Source organism: Dysidea avara, chromosome 9 (assembly GCF_963678975.1).
Source record: "Dysidea avara chromosome 9, odDysAvar1.4, whole genome shotgun sequence".
NCBI classification, from domain to species: Eukaryota; Metazoa; Porifera; class Demospongiae; order Dictyoceratida; family Dysideidae; genus Dysidea; species Dysidea avara.
The window spans coordinates 31,297,973-31,317,648 of record NC_089280.1 but is presented as its reverse complement, the minus strand read 5'-3'; the positions used below and the strand labels follow the sequence as shown (position 1 = coordinate 31,317,648).

The 19,676-nt window shown below is 37.7% G+C and overlaps 1 protein-coding gene and 1 long non-coding RNA gene across 4 annotated transcripts; one reads left to right on the top strand and one right to left on the bottom strand.

The window, feature by feature from the left end:
* The first annotated feature begins 2,598 nt into the window (after positions 1-2,598).
* Positions 2,599-4,799, top strand: LOC136267057 (uncharacterized). 3 transcript variants are annotated; one of them, XR_010706470.1, is made up of 8 exons: positions 2,599-2,773; positions 2,828-3,038; positions 3,091-3,186; positions 3,328-3,477; positions 3,733-3,797; positions 3,858-4,069; positions 4,489-4,553; positions 4,613-4,799. It is a non-coding gene; the product is annotated as an uncharacterized lncRNA (long non-coding RNA). The 3 variants fall into 3 exon arrangements; XR_010706471.1 differs by having other exon boundaries at positions 3,091-3,250; positions 3,373-3,477; XR_010706472.1 differs by having other exon boundaries at positions 2,600-2,773; positions 3,373-3,477.
* Positions 4,800-14,912: 10,113 nt separating this feature from the next.
* On the bottom strand, positions 14,913-18,210 carry LOC136267669 (receptor-type tyrosine-protein phosphatase epsilon-like). The gene is made up of 17 exons (XM_066062817.1): positions 18,035-18,210; positions 17,812-17,981; positions 17,488-17,754; positions 17,246-17,431; positions 17,117-17,193; positions 16,932-17,066; positions 16,754-16,873; positions 16,524-16,687; positions 16,333-16,468; positions 16,121-16,276; positions 15,976-16,075; positions 15,846-15,916; positions 15,658-15,792; positions 15,466-15,600; positions 15,263-15,411; positions 15,081-15,216; positions 14,913-15,031 (listed from the first exon to the last, which is right to left on the bottom strand). Exons 1-17 carry the CDS (start codon positions 18,193-18,195, stop codon positions 14,942-14,944), a joined length of 2,388 nt encoding a protein of 795 aa, XP_065918889.1. The 5' UTR covers positions 18,196-18,210; the 3' UTR covers positions 14,913-14,941.
* Positions 18,211-19,676: the final 1,466 nt, after the last annotated feature.

The window sequence follows — 19,676 nt, the reverse complement described above, 5'->3', positions numbered from 1 at the left end:
TGTCGCCCAACATCACCTGTACTTGAAAACATTAGAGTCCCCAAATAGAGGTCGCCATTTTTTGTTCTGACAGCATTATGGAAAAGGCTTATAATCACATAGATGTGGTAATAGCTAAGAGCTTTTGCCTTTTGAGCTGAATAGCAGTTGAACCATACAAAATCAAGCTTAGAGTGCGAATCTGTTTGTTTGTTTGTTTGCTAAATTGAGACCTATCAATCTGTACAAGTACATAGTATCCACCCCAAAAACACCTTCGCTGTAAAAAAGGCGCGCCCAAGAAACTATAAGTACCTGGAACCCAATGTAAAAAAACAAAAAGAAAACAGCTCAGCTGAAGTGAAAAGTAACTGGTAACTTAAAGAGCTGATATCTGAAGCGGCCAAGAATACAATTACTAAAGTTTAATCCATGCAAGAACACCTTGGCTATAAAACAGGTGTGTACATGAAAGTAACTGGCAACTGAAATGGCTGATATCTGAAGCTGCCAAGAATGAATGGTCATATACAACTAATTCAAAAATTTAACACTGAACCTTTATAATTCAGCTGTGTTCTATATTCACTCTTGCTGCATCGTAAAGTAATTTCTTTTAACTCTAATTGGCTGGTAATTTGGCCGCCTTTTTTAATAGTCAGTATATAATAGAGCAAAAAAAGGCGGCCAAATTATCAGCCAATTAGAGTTAAAAGAAATTACTTTACGATGCAGCAAGAGTGAATATAGAACACAGCTGAATTATAAAGGTTCAGTGTTAAATTTTTGAATTAGTTGTATATGACCATTCATTCTTGGCCGCTTCAGATATCAGCCATTTCAGTTGCCAGTTACTTTCATGTACACACCTGTTTTATAGCCAAGGTGTTCTTGTATGGATTAAACTTTAGTAATTGTATTCTTGGCCGCTTCAGATATCAGCTCATTAAATTACCAGTTACTTTTCACTTCAGCTGAGCTGTTTTCTTTTTGTTTTTTTACATTGTGTTCCAGGTACTTGTAGTTTCTTGGGCGCGCCTTTTTTACAGCGAAGGTGTTTTTGGGGTGGATATCACTCATTTTTGTCAGTGATAGACTCTACATTTGGTTTAAAAGGTAATTTTTTTTTGGAAATGAGCAATTAACATTAATGCAGAATATTATCTTGGAGAGTCAGTAAAATCCATACATAATAATGATTGTTTCATAACACCGTAAATTCGGAAGTATGAATTGTGACCGGGTCTGCGAAAACAGGACATGTGGGCACATACTACACCCCGTCACACTACAGGTCGTAATTCAGTATTGGAACAGAATATTTTCATTCTGTAACTTTCCATATAAAGCCATTTAAATGCCTCATAAGAGCTGAAAATTGCATTGCCATAGCATAATGGTATAAAAAGTTATCAGTGATGGAAGTTTTAAAAAGTATGCAAAAATCATGTGCCCACATGCCCTATTTTTGCAGGCCCAGTCACAATTTACGGTGTAGTATGACTGTTCTATTAGAGTAAATCTATCTTTACTGCCTGCATGTGACGAATATATCTCGTATCTGTGCATGTTAAATGCTTCAGACACCTAATTAAACTTGCAAGTGACTAATTAGTTTACAGTTGCTACACAGCTATAAATACATTTGTAATTGTTATCACCATAATCATTTATCATGTTATAACCATTTTTTATTATTTTGGTCACAACTTCAGGATTAGAGCAGCAGAGAAAGGAATAGAGGACTCAACCATCAAGACTTGTATATGGGAGATGGAACAGTATTGCGATGGACAATGCCGGTACTAACCCCTCAAGGGTGTTGCAGTACAGTATAGATGCAAGACCAGAGCCTCGATTGTCACCTTTTGACTGTGGTCACAACTTCAGGATTGGAGCAGCAGAGAAAGGAATGGAGGACTCAATCATCAAGACTCGGGGAGATGGAATAGTATTTCCAAGGATAATGCCAGCACTAACCCCTCAAGGTTGCCACAGTGCAGTATCGATACAACCACTCCAACCAGTGCATAAGACCAGAGCCTCGATCATCACCTTTTGACTGAAATTTTTATACTTGATGAAGCAATTAAAACAAAAAAGTTGTAGTACTTATACTTTCCTGAGGGAGCATGCCTCCAGAGTCCCAGACTCCCTTGCCTGTTCAGCAGAATAATAGGATTGAACCTTACTACCACTTTCACCTTTATTCTTGGCCCGGATGTACATATCGGCAACATAATACAGTAGCTGTAGATAATGCCCCTAGGCAGAGCTATAGGGGTGGGAATTTTTCCCTACTATCACACTATCACAGTAGTTCTTCTCGCAGTTCTTTTCCTGGCCATCATCAACTGCTGTCAAAACATTAGTGTCGTCCCCCAGACCCTTCCTCAAGCATGCTTATCACACAAAAATAGCTTAGTTTAGCAGTGCACAAACAATTATTGACAGCACATGTACACTTACCGCATTGTTGAACCATGTATACCACCAGAATCCACCGGATTCACAACTAACACGTGATCTATATAGGGGAAATCTCGTGGAAAGTTCCTAATTACCTGAAGCGGACACTCGTGATACGTGGTTTTAAATTGAAAAAAAAAATGGTTTAAGAATGTAACTAGATGGTGAGACGTACTTTAATCGGCTCGACTTTAATGAGAAACTCGAACCCCTCGTGAGAAACTACATCGCTTGAGCAACGCTTGAAGAAGTAAGAGTCAAGAATACTGATCGAGGTACTCTATGATATATGCCGGTCTTGAATGCTAACGAAACGAGGAGTGAAGTTTGTGTAACGTGTCACATCGCCACACACTGATTCACCGTGCTTGTGCGATAGGGTTTATGGACCTGTCCACCAGATGCTGAAAGGAAATTCATTCCACCACATGTTGAAAGGAAATTCATTCCAACTTGTGAAGTTATTGATATACTCATTGTTGGGGTCCACGGGGACATCGATGATCATTTACCAGTCAGCTGTAAGTAATGTCACAACAGAAGGAAAGGAACCATTTCCATACCCCAGCTATGGCATACTGATTTTCCTGGTCAGTTTATGTACACTCAACCACAGATCGAAATGTAGAACTTTGATTGCAGGTGAAAAATAAACACCTTTTTACTCAGTTACAAGAGATTCACCCAGCTGGGATAAAATGTTGAAGTGAATGTCATTAGTACTAACTTGTTCATCAGGTATTGGATAATTCCAAGTGTCCAGATTATGCAGTTGTCCTCGTGTTCAAGTTTACACGTTTAGGCAAGTTCCACAATGTCCTATAATCTATTACTATATCAGTGTGGAATAATGCTTATATAATATTTTTCATATTTCAGGCTTTAGGTGTATTGTATTTAACACCTGCTTGTTGGTTTTTGCAGGCCATCTGGTCATACTGGTTTATCCACTAGCAGTTGAATGTGATCATGGTACATATGTAAGTTGAGACCATGCAAGAACAAAGATACAGGTGTCATGAATTTCAGGTCAGTTAACGTTCAGAGGAATTGTATTATTGCAATTGTTCTTTTTGTAGTTATCAATTATCAGTGACCAGTTTGTGATAGCGTACTTTTGTTTGACCAATGACCTAATGTTCTGGTTTACATGCTTACCCAACAGTTATGTTACTCACTTAACCTGCATATGGGATATATTTTTTTTTAGTTCATTTTGATTATCCATCCTTTATTGGTACAGCCTGGCATATTGATTTTTTGCACATTCTCTTTTTAATTCAGTGCCTGCTGGATTGTTTCGTCAGATATCGAAACAGGTGTCTTTGGTGTTGCAACCGATGTTCCAGGTCAGTTTGCATGTGTGTTTAATTTAAGGTTGACTTCAGTGCCTGCTTATTCTTTTACAGGTCTCGGTATCGAGTATCATGAATTTCAGGTCAGTTGACGTACAGAAGAATTGTATTATTGCAATTGTTGTTTTTGTAGCTATCAATTATCACTGTATACTAGTGATGTGAATTTGCAGGTCAGTCTACTCAGATGTATCGGGTATAGTGTTGATGGGTTCAAACAAATATCCAGTGTAGACTGTAGTGGCATCAAGGGTGTTAATTTCTAGGTCAGTTTACATGTTGTGATGTTAGTGATTTTTTCCTAGTACCCAGATGTTAAGTGTATTGTATTTAATGCCTACCTGTTATGTTTTTAAATTATGGTATATCAGTGTAGACAGTACAACAGTAAGCCTTCTGTGTTGTAGTAACTATTTGTTTCATAATTATGCTGTTGTCCTGGAATGGCACAATTTTTGGGCAACCAGTGTGAAGTCCAGTGGTACAAACATTGTATTATGACCCAAGTTGTGATAGCATACTTTTGTTTGACTAATGTCCTAATGTTCAGGTTTGACATGCTTACCCAACAGTTATGTTATTCATTCACTTAGCCTGGGATATAATTTTTGTTCATTTTGATTATCCATGCTATTATTGATACAGACCGGCATATTGATTTTTTGTACATTCTCTTTTAATTCAGTGCCTGCTGGATTGTGTCATCAGATATCGAAACAAGTGTTTTTGGTGTTGCGACCAATGTTCCAGGTCAGTTGCATGAGTGTTTAATTTAAGGTTAACTTCAGTGCCTGCTTATTCTTTTACAGGTCTCAGTATCGTCATGCTGACATACAAGAAATCATCACTATTGCTGGAACTATTTTTAGTCAAGTCTTGATGTGATGTTGATTAACGTTGTTACACATTGTTGTATGTTTACCATATGGCAAGAAATTTTCATGGCCATCATGAAATTTGAATATTATGTAAGTTGTGTGGAACAACCCCAACTCATACATGGTCACTGGCAAACCATGAACCACATTCGAGCCACAACACCACCAACCACATTCGAGCAATCCATTACAAAATTTTGTTGCACCATTTGTGTGTGCATAATACTTAATGAAAGCCACAACACAAGCTACATGGTAAACACTACATAGAGGTGGTAACCCCTAAAGGCTTGTTACCTTTTGTATTCACCTTATCGGCCTTTGTGGTTAATCTATTAAAAATTACATGTAAATAGAGAATTGAAGAGTATGCTTAAAGCACCTTCGCTAGTGATTTTGTTCTTCACACCATAAGACAACTGGCGATTTATAAACGCTCGCATGGGGTGTGGCACTAAATGGAATTTAAAAGATTTCTGCTTAAAACGCCATCCCTAGGGAACTTACGGTTCAGCACTTTGTCACAACTTGTTTATCAGGCATTAGAGTTTGTGTCCACGTCGTGCCTTTAAAAGTTATTGTAGGGATTAGAGGTTTGATTGAAGAAAATACGCGTATAGGCAAACCAGGATTGGATAATGTCAGTGCTAGATGGACTATACAAACACGACTATGTTGACTGGTATAACATGACAGTAGTTGTAACATAAGATAGATAAATAAAGTGAAATATGCCTATTTTTTATTTTGCGATGGTTACTTTTTTATTTTAGCGAGGTCGCAAGAAAACTATGATGATGACTACTCCTAAAGATTTTTTTATCACGTAACGCAATACAAATCTATTGAGAGATGTTGCATAATCTAGGACTAATATTGCAAAACCGGCCCTACACGTAAATAACTCACAGTAGTGGCCGCGCGTCTTTTAATTGGGCGTGCGCTTTGTAGTTTCTTGGCCGCGCGACTCACTACCGTGAGTCTTGATATCAGTAGCACATACAATAAAGAAGATAGGAAATTGCAATGCTACATATTTGTGCAACCTCAGCCAAAGGTATAAAGCCAAATAAGAACAATTAACAAGGAACATTTATTGTTTGAAATGATAAAGAAACCATCTAAGGGTACATGCTCAGATTAAGACACAAAGTATGTCACACAGTCCAAGAAACTGGTACACCACTTAGCAGGGAGTACAACAGGTTTTTATGCATACATACCCCCATGCTGCTTTTACAAAATAAAATGATTTTGCTACGAAAATTCCCTCCACTTTTAGTAGTCTGCATACCAAATTTGAGCACAACTGCTCCAGGGATTCCTGATGTATGTATGAACTTTTAAAAATGGGATTTTTTTTTTGCTTTTTCTTCTTTTTATCCCTCTTCTTTTCATACATTTAAAAAGTTTCTATAAACATAATATTATATTCATTATCTTATTGGTTTGAAATTTGGCAGAGTTCAAAGGCAATTTTGGTACCAAGTTTGGTTTAAATATGCTAAACAGTCAAGGCACACAAAATAGAACCATTATAATGCTACAGGGTGAAAGAAGTTGTTAAATCACAGGTGGTGGCAAAGAAATGGCTGCAATGATGTTTGAGCCATTTAGGTAACAATTTACACGATTTGCAATGTCAGTCAATAATGTCAATGTCATTGTAAAGATCGGCTTTAATTACAGTATAAAGCCAATCTTTTTGAAGTGGATTTTAAATATTTGGCTGTCTTGGTACAGATTACAATATACACTGCCATATGGGAGAGTATTCTTAATTATGTACATACCTGAGAAATTAAGTATGACATCATTTGACCGTGATGCTGTACTATTAGCCCATACCAGACAATAATATCTACCAACATCATCACTGGTCACATTAGGAATGACAAGTGTACTAGTTGTGACTGTTGGGGAGGATACTTCAGTAGATTCTGACTTGGTAGGTAGTGAACCTCCTCTTCTGTACCAGGTGATGTTGAGGTGACCACATCCAGTAACAGAACATGTGAACACACCACTGAATGGAGCAGCAGCACTTGTATCAGTAGGGTGAGCGATAATGTGAGGAAATAGGCCTGAAATAGACAATGTATTAAGGTTGATTATCACTTTTACTTGCAATCTAGCATACACTAAGACTGTGATTTTAGTACGTACCACTACACACAGTGACAGTAGCATTATTAGACACAACTGATCCAGCCTCATTGCTCACATTACACCTGTACATGTACTCTCCGATAGTCAGTGTTGTATCAGTAGTGTATAATGTTGTGTTATCATTGCTAATAGTAGTCCAACTGCTACTACTACTAGAATTTCTTTTCTCCCAGGAATATACTAGTTTTCCTAGACCACTAGCTCTACACATGAGAGTGATGCTTCTTCCCATTGGTACATCACCACCTTTTGGGTGATTTGTGATCTCTGGAGGACCTGTGGACACTTGTGTCATCATGTCTTACCTGTTAAGACAATACTCACCATACACATTCACAGTAGCACTATTAGACACAACTGATCCAGCCTCATTGCTCACATTACACCTGTACATGTACTCTCCAATAGTCAGTGTTGTATCAGTAGTGTATGATGTTGTGTTATCATTGCTAACAGTAGTCCAACTACTACCAGAACTTCTTCTCTCCCAGGAATATACTAGTGTTCCTAGACCACTAGCTCTACACATGAGAGTGATGCTTCTTCCCATTGGTACATCACCACCTGTTGGGTGATCTGTGATCTTGGGAAGAGCTGTAAAAACATGTTAAATGGCAAATTAGTCACTAACTAGTTACAATAATATTTAACCAATTACAGAATCATACCACATAGTCATATGGTAGGTTTCATAAAGGTTAGCACTTTCCCACAAAAAAATCAACCAGAAACTAGTCTCTCACAATACTTTCATCGTTTATTAGCAGTATTGGTTAGATATGATCAAGCCCAAATGCGCCTTCAGTGTATATAGTGCATGCACTCCCAATAATTGTAAAATTAAAACATTATATGTGACTGGATTTTGGAAAAACGGTCCAAATGGCACATCAGAAGTTTCGAGATAAACGGTTTTAAATAATTGAAGCCAGCATAACTCTCCAAGGATAGCAAGCACGTGTATGAAATTTCCACAAAAGATGCATCAATCTGTTACCTTTCAGGCCACTTCCAATACTTGTAGCTGCTTGTAGAGTTTCCCACCAAATAAGATAGAAAATCTGAACAGTTGGACGAGCAAAGTAGTATCACGAGTGTGGAGGGTGGGGGGCGGCGGGGAGGGCAAGAGATAGACCCCAAACCACGATTGGAGCCCAGACACGAGATTACAGGGCCGTGCTGGCTCCTTAGTGGCTGATATGTACAGAGAACACATCTGGCCAACACTATAAGGCTGTCCACCAGTAAACCACAGATTCTTGCCAAGCCAGGTCCTTCACAAGGCCTGAAACTGCCATTTGAGCACTCCACACCACCCAGAAAAGACGTCTGTTAAAACCAGAGATAGACCTCAAAATGGAGGCAGACCACGATTGGAGTCCAGACACGAGATTACAGGGCTGTGCTGGCTCCTTAGTGGCTGATAAGTAACAAAATCAACAGAGAACACGTCTGGCCAACATTATAAGGCTGTCCATCAGTAAACCACAGATTCTTGCCAAGCCAGGTCCTTCACAAGGCCTGAAACCGCCATTTGAGCACTCCACACCACCCAGAAAAGACGTCTGGTAAAACCAGCCTCGTGTAGTTTGAGTAGTACTGAGTGTCAAAACTAGTAGTACGATAGTGTAGCTATCCACTGGTGGTGTTAGTTTGATTTTGTCTGATGTGCGATTTGGATTGGTTTTGTAAAATCTGGTCACATATTTAACTTTCTACTAGCTGAATGATTCTAAAAGACACTATATAGATTTATTGTACAACTATAGCCTTGTACATCTGACATCCCTATATATGATGATGCATGGACCATCAAAACTCCATTGTTTTGTTACAAGGTGTGCTACTACCAATTGGGAGATTCATTAGGATTGCACAAGGGATGGCTTATTTCACAGGTTGTAAGATTGTGTCAATAACGTGATACAGAATCTCTTTGTTGGCTTCCTGCTGAATCTTAGGCTTGAGCCAACTACACTGTTTTGGGGGGTACAGTAGGACCTCGATTATCCGAATCTCGATTATCCGAACAGTATAAGTGACTGCTCTATTAGAGTATTTCGTCAATAGGTGAACGTTCTATTAGAGTAAGTGTATGTTCTATTAGAGTAGTTGGACAGAACTCTGTATATAAATGAATGGGCTCCATTTATCCAAACAAATTCACTTATCTGAACACTTTTATGATTTAACTGGCACACAGGTATGGTGTTCGGATAATGGAGGTCCTATGGTATTTCTCATCAACATGTATACTTCGATGCATAGTTTTTTAATCCATATGCCCATTCTTATCATTTCTTACCATTGGCAACTTGCATGTTATCATTATAATAAATAGCAGAAGAGCAGGGCGTATGACCAGAGAATATATGATGTGGAGATGGGAAGTTCCTCACCACCTCTCTTTTCAGCTGCTGGAGGTTGTGACCCAATGGTAATGTGTCATTAAAAAGGTTGTCTTCATGCAATAAGGGAAGTCAACAAGTCACACCTATTGCTGGCTTTAATTATGTTCACATTGGTTTTTCTTTAATGCGCTTAGCTATTTTGTGCTTACACTGATGTTTCTCCTCCCCTGGACATCTACCTGACCCTTGACCTGACTGTTGATGAGGGGTATCTCTGTGCCTACTTACCACATAGTGGGTTTTTCTGAGGGGGAAATTTTTGTGATTTTCTTGGATTGGCTGCTATGTGAAAATTTCCCTCCTCAAAGTTTGCAGCTTTGCCAAAGTGGCATTGTTGAAGTGCATGATAGATTTTAAACACGTTCCCTCTAAAAATTTTTGATGGTGGCGATTCATGAAATATTTCCCCTCCTGACTGCAATTGATTAGAGTATCTTGACTCTTATTTCTGCAAAGCATTGAGTAATCAGCCAAGTAAGATTCTGTGAATGCTATCCCACTAGGGACCTGTGAGAAGGGCAGAAGGCTTAAATTAAAGCCTGTGAATACAGGGAGTCAGAAACTGTAGCTGAAACATGAAGAATGCAGAAAAAATTCCAGACCCAGTGGTGACTTGATTCCCCGCAACATGCAGTCTAAGATTAAAAATAACAGTATTGAACTTTTCCATATGAAATCCAGTAATACTGTGTAGTGTGGTCATGTTATGCTGTCATTTTGGCATGTGAATTACACATTTTAATTGAGAATCTTGAAAATAGTTGTCTTTTTATGCTGGTATATATAACACTTGATGCTTTTGCTGGCCTATTATGCTCAAAATTGTGCTGGCATACTTGGCACAAGCCCAAATAATTTCTTGCACTGGCTTGGTCTAACTGATGATTAATATAAATTGATTGGAGAAAAAGTCAGCATGACACAATACAGACTGCTGGTAGACAAGTAAACACTGATGCTTTAATAGAAGGATGGCAGCTTTTTCCTGTACTAAAATAAATCATTGTAATGCTGGTCTCAAGACACATGGTAGTGTGTCATGCAGAAGCTGGTATGCACCACATTGTTTCTTCTTCTTTACTTTTCCTGGCCAATCCTGGGATCTAATTTTTCTTCTTTTTGTACTTTACAAAAAACCAGTATAAAATGCAAATTTCCATCTCAATTGCTACAAACTCTGACATATATTAAGGATATAAATGAGGTGCATTCACCTCCAAGTCTGGCACAAATCTAATAATATTTATTGAGATACAAAAAGATTGCATACAAGAAGACCAATTTTTTGTCAGGGTAGACTGCAAGAGAATGGCTTGAAAATCAGTCTGTGCTGTGTAGGTTAACCCTTATAGCTCAAGCCTTTCATGGTTTAAAAAATTGTAGTGACAACTACATGTGACTTACAAGGAAAAACAAACATGATGTAATATCAAAATACTCTAATAGAACAGTCACCAAGTAATAAAAGTACACAAAAATTGTTGACAAAAAAGTTGTCCAAAGCTTTAACCAGGGTATGCTAAACCCTTAACCACTGAATTTCAGTGGCTAAAAAAACTATTTTTACAACTATCCCTAACCTGAGACCAGGTGATACACAAAGAGGGCTTGTATAGTAATGTACCAGTAAACCAGTACAGAGGAAAACTGTAGGGATATCTGACTAGCTAGTGGGGTCTGGGGCATCAGTACTCCCCCAGGGAAATTTTTAAATGTAAGTGTGCCAAGATTGAATCTGAAAGCAATTGTGACCAGATCTGCGAAAAGAGTTCTCAAGTCATAACTCATCATATGCTTAATGTGTTGTCTTAAATTACATTCAGAAATAGTGTTGTTAGGAGTGCAAGGTGACCAAATTTCAGGCTGGCACCATGCACACAAGTCAAGTTATGGATTGCCAAGTACATGCAATTGGAAAGGCTATAAGACCCATTTTTGCAGATCCAGTCACAATTTCAGATGATCTGGAAGTAATTTAAGAAAATAGCAAGCTGAAGAGACACATTTTAACAATAATTAAGGTATAATTACATAATAAACATGCAAGCCTCATTTCATTGGATTTTAAGGACTGTAATAAAGAAAATTAAACTAGTTGGATTGTAATCAACAAGTAGATAACAAAATAAAAAATGGCTATCTCAAGATTGGATCGTGAAGTACTTTTGTTGGTCACATTCTTTTTTCTGAGGGACCGCACTATATGTCTCTTAAGTAATGTGCACTCTTTTGTGTCACACCACTGATCACTTTGCTGAAAAATCCTAGTATGGCACAAAAGTGATGATGTAACAACTAAGGGTGCATTGTAGGGCTATATAAATGGTGGACTAAGTTTCTGGATTTTTTCTCCAGGTATGGATACTACTCTAATGTTGCCAAGATCTGCAGCTGGTTATTTGTATGTATACAAGCAGACTTTCTTTCCTCTGTCAGACAGTACTGAGTTTGCTGACTCTGGAGTGAATATTACTACCAAGGGCAAACGTCATCTTGATTGGTTCTTCTGTTTCACAGAGGCTTATATTTCTGAGAATGTTAATTATTGTGTTATAAATAAGCCAGCTGAGTGATATAGCAAAGGCATCAACACAGGTTTTGAGTATCACATTATAGAAGTTTCACTGTACAGCAGGGACACTAGTGCATGGTGCCGAATTAATTTTTGATTTGTACATATGTATCAGTCAGCCTGAACTGGCCTCCAATGGCTATAGCCTGTATAATCATAGCTCAATTTGACAGTATAAACAGACACCTATATACTGACAATACTACCTTTCTTTTCTATTTCATCACCATGTAAACTAACAAAAAGCAGGTCACATGTTCAATTAGCATGCGTACATCTAGAAATAATGTGATGTGCTAGGCCAGTAGAGTAGCAGTAAAAGAATCACTGAGTTAGGTTTATTACAGCTATTGTACGGTAGCTTTCTTTAACTGTCTTGTTTTTCAGCTGTTTTTTTGGTTTCTGACAATAATAGTTTTAGCAATTAGCAAGTGTGAGATCGAGATACTCTAATAGAGCAGTCATTCTAATAGAGCAGTCACCCTGAAGAGAGACCAGCTAGAAACAAATCACCCTGTAGAGATATCAGCTAGATACAAGTTACCCTATAAAGATCAGCTACAAACAAATCACCCAGTAGAAATATGTGCTAGAAACAAATCACCATGTAGAGAGTCAGCTAGAAACAAGTCACCCTGAAAAGAGTTCAACTACAAACAATGAGAGTTTCAGCTATAGTTCAATTGTGTAAGAAGTTACCTTACTAACTATGTGATAATCATTCAGTATTAAAATATACAAATATTTAATCAGACAAAAAGCTATACACACAATTGCTTCTTTTGGTCCACAATTCCTGCAGTAAAGAGAAAACAAGTTAAAAAGAAGCACCAAAGCCAGTTTATGGCCAGCTTTGTGGCTTGCAATACAAAAAGAAGTGATATCTAAACCAATACAGTGAAGCTGTAAAAAAAAAGAGTGCAGCCCCAAAAAGGCCAAGGTGAAAAAGATGTGAAATCAAAGGTGGCAGCCAAGAAATGATTGATGGTAGGTTAATGGCAAAAATTTTAATTACAACATTTCAGGTGAATTTGTGTTATAATTGCCATTAACCTACCATCACAGCCATTTCTTGGCCACCACCTTTGATTTCTCATCTTTTTTCACCCTGCCCTTTTGGGGTCACACTCTTTTTTACAGCTTGGCTGTTTTGGTTTAGATAATTATTTACCAATACAATCAGAACTTGGTTTTTGTATTATATATAGCATAATTATAATATAATATATAGCTTTATTAAAAGAATTTCTACCCTCAATTATAAATTAAAATAATACTACTGTATTTGATGATAACAAGTAGCTACAAGTCTCAAGTGGGAACTAGAGGGATCACAGAAAGGAATATGACAGAGAAAGGGATGTCTCCTACACCTGTAGTTATATACTAGTGCACATATTATTCCTACTTTAGTGTTTATATATATACATGATTATGGTCATGACTGAATAAAGAGGGATTACATGCACACTAGCATAGCTGCAGGTATAGATAATTAACATCCATTGTTTCATTACTATAAATATATATATTTCTGTAATCTATATAGGGCTCATAATTGCTTTTCCTTATACTTGTTGTTTGCTTTTTTGTAACACATTTATGATTAAGCACATACCGATAGAATGGTTCCAGATACACCATAAAACTGTTTTGCACTATTTTGAATGCTCGCCCCAACTGTCAATTACCGAAAAGTAAAATGGCTATTACACTTGTACTCCATGTTTCCACCCATTACACAGTGCCAGCATTCTTTCCAGCAAATAGAGCAGTAAACTGGTGATCTGCCACCAAAATATCAGTATTTTCAATTATTATTATTATTATTATTAGTGCTTTACAGTGACCAGCACTGAAGGTCTGACAGCAACATGTGCTGCAGCATTATACACCATTACATTTAAAGCAAAAATAAATAAATGTTTAATACATTAACTAATACCATTATAAGAAATAGGGAAAGCGTTATGAATGGAGGGATGTGGTATGGGTGGTAAAATAGTTACTGATGTTACATTGCAACATTTCGTATTCATGTCAAAAGATAAAAAATGAGCTGTACATGTCAGTGCAATTTCAGTAATGATTTCATCTCTGGGAGGAAATTATCTGCATCCAGCTGCAGAATAGTTCTTGCTTGCTGCTGAAGATGAACAAACCAGACTAGGTTAGTAAGATATGGCTAACTGACAGAAACAACAGATTGAAGAAAGCTAGGATTCAGTTGGCAACTCTGATGACATTGGAGTGGTGCTGGTGAAGTGACTGATATCCAGGGACTTTCACTGAAAAACACACTTGAGGATTGGAAGGTGGAGGCATTCTAGAAGGTAGATTAGATTTTATCTAGTATTCTGCATCTAAGGATCTGTATAGGAATAAAGTGCCTTTGTACACCCATTACTCAGTAGTAGTGGAAATGGTCTCCCTAGTGGAGCAGCTTGTCCTCCTTTCTTCTTCATAGTAGTTTCCCAGAGCTATGGAGAAGGTACCAAAGGGGCCCCGTGTCAGCTGAGTTTGGAGGCTACAAGTATTGAGGATCCAGAGGAACTTCTACAACAAGCAAAGAAACCAGTTTGTGACAAGCACAGCACATATCATACATTACTTTACTTATGTCAAAAGAAAGCATCATACTGTATGCATTTCACCTTTCTTAAGACCCTAAGTGCTACAAACGAAGAACGGTATGAACAGTGCCACTGCATTCAATCCAGCTGTCCAAGACCAAGCCACTACAAAGGACTTTAATTTAGTCAGAACTAGAAAGCCATTACATGCTACTCGCAAATCAATACCTACACAGTAGTGGAATAAGAAATGGGAATAAGCAGCAGAGGATGCTTAGACCAATGACTCCAGCAGACAATTGTGCATGTACAGTGTACTTTGCTTTTACTATTTATTTATCAACAGTTCATAGCGTACTTTGTAGCAGTCATAAACATTTATTATGTGCTCAAATTTGTGATAAATTTTACATTTAAGCAAAGCATTCTACATGGGTCAATATAGATAGCTAAAATACAAACAAAAAATGTGCAGCAGAGAAATATTTACAGTGAATTAAACTTCAGTTTCATCAATAGTAGAAAAGCATAGCAATTAAACTTCAGTTCCATCCGTAAAGTTAGCATAAGGGGAGTAGCGTTGCAACATGGTGATTAGTCCCTTGTGGATAAACTCAAACTGGTCCTAAAACATATCAAGGCAAATAAAGACACCATGCTCCAGTACAGCTTACAGCATTTGCCACAATCCCAGGTCTCTGAGTACGCATGGTCTTGATAGTACGGAACACATCCACCATCTGCTCAGCTTTGAACCGGTTAATACTGACCATCAGTGCACAGAATGTTCCAGCACGTCCAACACCATCGCTACACAAAATGATATGAACAACAAGATTTCAAAAATACACAGTACCTGCAGTGCACAGTAATGGGTCCATTGCCTGTTTTACGTTGGACACGCTCCACTGTCTCAATTAGGTCAATTATGGGAGTGCATGTACTTGGACAGGAATGCTGAGGCCATTCCACATAGTGTAACTGAGTTATGGTTCTAGTAGCATCCTGTCAATAACCAACAGTGTAAGAAAGTATAAATAACTCCAACATGACACTGACCTGCTTAGAGTTGGTTATTTTAAACGTGCGTTTAACTACATCTTTGTCCCATGCATCTTCTGAAGCTGTCTCAACTAAGAACTGGTCAAATTCCACAGTCTTGTTTTCATTGGGCCAATACTTGAATGAGGATTCCTAATATGGTGATAAATTAGTCAGTACAATCAAGATGCTGGAATTTGCTGAACTTACTTCTCCATTCTCCTTTAGCTGGCCCAGCATAACAATTGCATGAGACTTCTTTTCCCAAATCATTCTCCAAAAATCTGCTGCTGTAGTTTGCATGGGTCCTGGTCCAGCTAAGAATGCTTTAGTTTGACGATAATCCTAGTGTTTCCATATATATCAGACATGTTCAGTAAATATCAATCTGTGCTTACATCAATGAAGCAAAAGTTTATGTAATCAGAGCCTCCATCAGGTTGAGGTACAATCACTCTTGCAGAATCAGCTGTACACACAATGACAGAACTAAATCAGTAACAGTGGTAAATATATCAACACACTTACGTGGCAATAATTTCTGGCTTCGATTTTTGACCTTATTTTTAGATGACACTGCTGCCACATACATAAAATCACCTTCTTTGGAACTAGTCCGTACAAGTTTCTAATGTACTACAATACAAACAGTGACCATGAAACAATTGTGTACCTCAAACTGAATTTGAAATCCTGTCTTGCCAGCTTTTGGGTTTACAGCTGACAACTCATCAATCTTGTCTTGAACATTGTTAAACGGAGCAGCAATTGAAGTATCTCCACAAGCAATATGTTCCAGCAGAGCAGTATGAATAAAGGTGTACTGTGGCTTTATACATAAGCAAGTACATTACTAAAATGCAGCAAGAATACATTGGGCCTTACTAGTGTTTGCACCATGAATTTTCTCCAGAATCTCATCTTCCGTATACAGTTGTACACATCAGTAATGCTCTCTCGTTTTACGCGTTGTATCTCACTGTCAATGGCTATAAATGTCCCAGTACGCCCAACACCAGCACTAACAGATACTCAATTATGTACTGCATGCATTTTTGGTGAAAGTGTTTACTTACCTACAATGAACTAACATTGGTTTAGCATTCTTACGCTTGTAATGTTTATCAACTTTTTTCTGAAATTCTAGAAGAGCTGTTGCATATTTCGGAACACCATGGTCAGGCCAAGCAGTAAAATGAAACTGATTCACCACACGAATGTCCTTCTTAACACCTGGTACCTATAGATAAAATGTTATGCTAATGTAACTCAGGTTTGGTTCTATAACTATTAATCAAAAATTTACCTTTTCAACAAACAACTGACGGATACAATAGTTTGCCAACTGTTCCTCTTTCTGTAGTGTCACTTTTATGTCGCCAAACATGTCGAACCCTTTGTTGGGCCAATACTGATGACATTTGATCTATACAACAAAACAGCAAGATATAGAGATTGTTACACAGCAATGTTTTTCTGTTTACTTTAGCATCTTCCACCAACTTGGTCAACATTACAATTGTGACGACTTCTTGTTCCCAGACCATCCTCCAGAAGTCATTTACAGTGCAACCAAGTGGACCTTGTGCTGCAATGTATGCCTTATTCTCCCCATAGCCCTAAAGTGATGACAGTAACTGTCGTCCATCTTTACTAATTGCTAGCTTACATCAAGGAAAGATGCATTAATGTAATCACTGCCAACAAGCTCATCCTGCTGATTCAATACTACTCGGGAATGGTCATCTTAAAACAGTATAAACTACTGTGAGTTAGGATCATTAAATTGGAAACTTACAGGGTATTATGTTCTTGTAGCGATTTTTTGCCTTATTGCGAGCTAATTGTGCAGCGTGATGAGTGTAGGGTGCATCGACAACTACTGACTCAAATTCTTCAGTAACTTTAGAATTTTCTTCAGCCTTCAATAAAACCACATGTTCAGCAAAATCCTCCATTTTAATGGTTCCTCGTCCAGTGTTGTCTATAACAAACACAAGGAGTACAATACAAGCTAATGTACATCTATTGTAGGCTAACCTGCAGGCAGCTGAGGATTGCATACAATAAGATGGATGTTCTCAGAGGCAACACTTCCATGGCTAGTTACAGTCACTGTATATTTTCCTTGGTCACTAATGTCAGTGTTTGTTATAAACAGGGAACCATCTGGGAGTACTGGATGATTAACTGGTCTTCCATCCTTCATCCAAGTGATTTCTGGTTTGTGGACATCAGGGAGACCAATGGGAAGTGTAGTTGGTTGACCAACTGATGAGTTCACTTCTTCAGACTCTATACCAATAGCTACATGAAAGACAGTAGCAGTTTACTTTAAGTGACAACTTTAACTCTTGCACTTACTAAAGGAGGCATCTTGGATAGGCCATTCCTCTGCCTGAATGGGCCCTACTGGCATTGGCTCTGAAATTTTCTTTTCTACTTTCTCTCTCATTGGTATGCTGGTCATTGTAGTCACTTCAGATTCACTTTTTCTTTTTGATATAAATTTTAAGTTACCCTTTTTGTAATACCTTAAATTTACAAAACTTGTAATGCACTGTGAACTAGTTATACGTTAACTTACTGCAATAGTACGATGACCACAACAATGATGATTATAATGATCAACAGTGCCATTATCACACCAACCACTGGCCCCACCACACTGCTACCACCATCACTACTACTACTAGCTTGTGTTGGGCTCACTGTGTAGTATAATCCACAATAAGGGGATACATGCATACATCAGTTCAACAGCTGAAATTATATACTATACAAAATTGATGCATAATCAAAAATTTCTTGCTTGTTTATAAGTTCTTCTGTTCTTTGCTTTTTGTAGCTTGACAGTATGTTGATAATCATTTTATGCACGTCTAATTCATTGGTATTCGATTCATGGATTATTATTTCTAATTCATACACTGAGCTACCATCCACAATTAAACATTTGCAAGCATAAGGATTATACATTTGAGTAGGGGTCACAGATAAAAAAAGCAATGAAACAAGGAAGGTCATATACACCTGCAGCTATACTAGCTGACTTTTTAAAAAATTCCTACTTCAGCCTGTCAATAGTATAGCTATGACTGAAGTAGGGATTAAATGTCAACTAGTATAGCTGTGATCCCTACTCAAATGTAAAATTTCTAATTTTCCTTACACTTGTTTGTTTACTCTTTTTGCAGTAACGTAATTCATTACCATCACCAGGGACCCACCAATTATGCTTTTTATTTTACCTATTATGCTTTTGAACAATGCTCAAAATTTTTCCTATTATGCTCAAAAGTGTACTTAAAATATATGCATCAGTTTCTATCTTTAGTTAATAAACATGCACTTTATGGGTAAATCATAAGTGGCTGAAGTAGAGACTATATCTGTGCTTGTCAAAACGCATTACAGAGAAAAAATCAACTTACTCATAGACCAATAGAACGGTCAGCTGCCTGATTGCTCTATATATTAGAATTACTGACTGTTCTATTAGAGTATATAGATCTTTACTGTGATTTGCATTTTGACAAGCAAGGATTTATAGTATGGCACAAGTACTCTGTTTATTATGCTAGCATTACGCTTATTGCTTTCAGGCACCTAATATGTTCAACATTATGTCAGCATAATTGGCCAGTCCTTAACCATCACATACCGCATCAAAGGAAAGAATAGTGCTAGACACATTAATTGCACAACTGAATGAGCACCACAATTATTAATGACTGAAATGTGAGTCACCATTCTGCTTCCTTTTCGGCCTTTATACAGCTTTACAAACTAAGAACGATACGAAAAGCACCTCCACAAAAAAAAATCCAATCACTATGGAAATTACATTTGAACGCATGCCCCAAGCATCAATTGCAAAGTGTCCGTTTTGCTCCCATGTTCCACCCGCTATACAGCATCACAAGCAAAGAACAGTACAAGAAGCATCTCTGTAATCAATGCAGTCACACTACAGAAAATATAGCACTGAAACCATGTCATGAGTTATCATCTATGTGGTAGTGGAGAAAGAAATTGGACACAAAGGAAGGCAAAGGAAGGTCCATGATGCATGCATATAATGGAGCTGCTGTGGTTGACAAAAAGGTATGTCTTGGGTGAAGACATTAAGCCCATATCTTTATCCATAGTCAAGTTATGGAGGCATCAGTCAGTCACGCAGTCAGTCAAAGTTTGGTGGTTACATAAAACCTGTTTATCCAAACTTT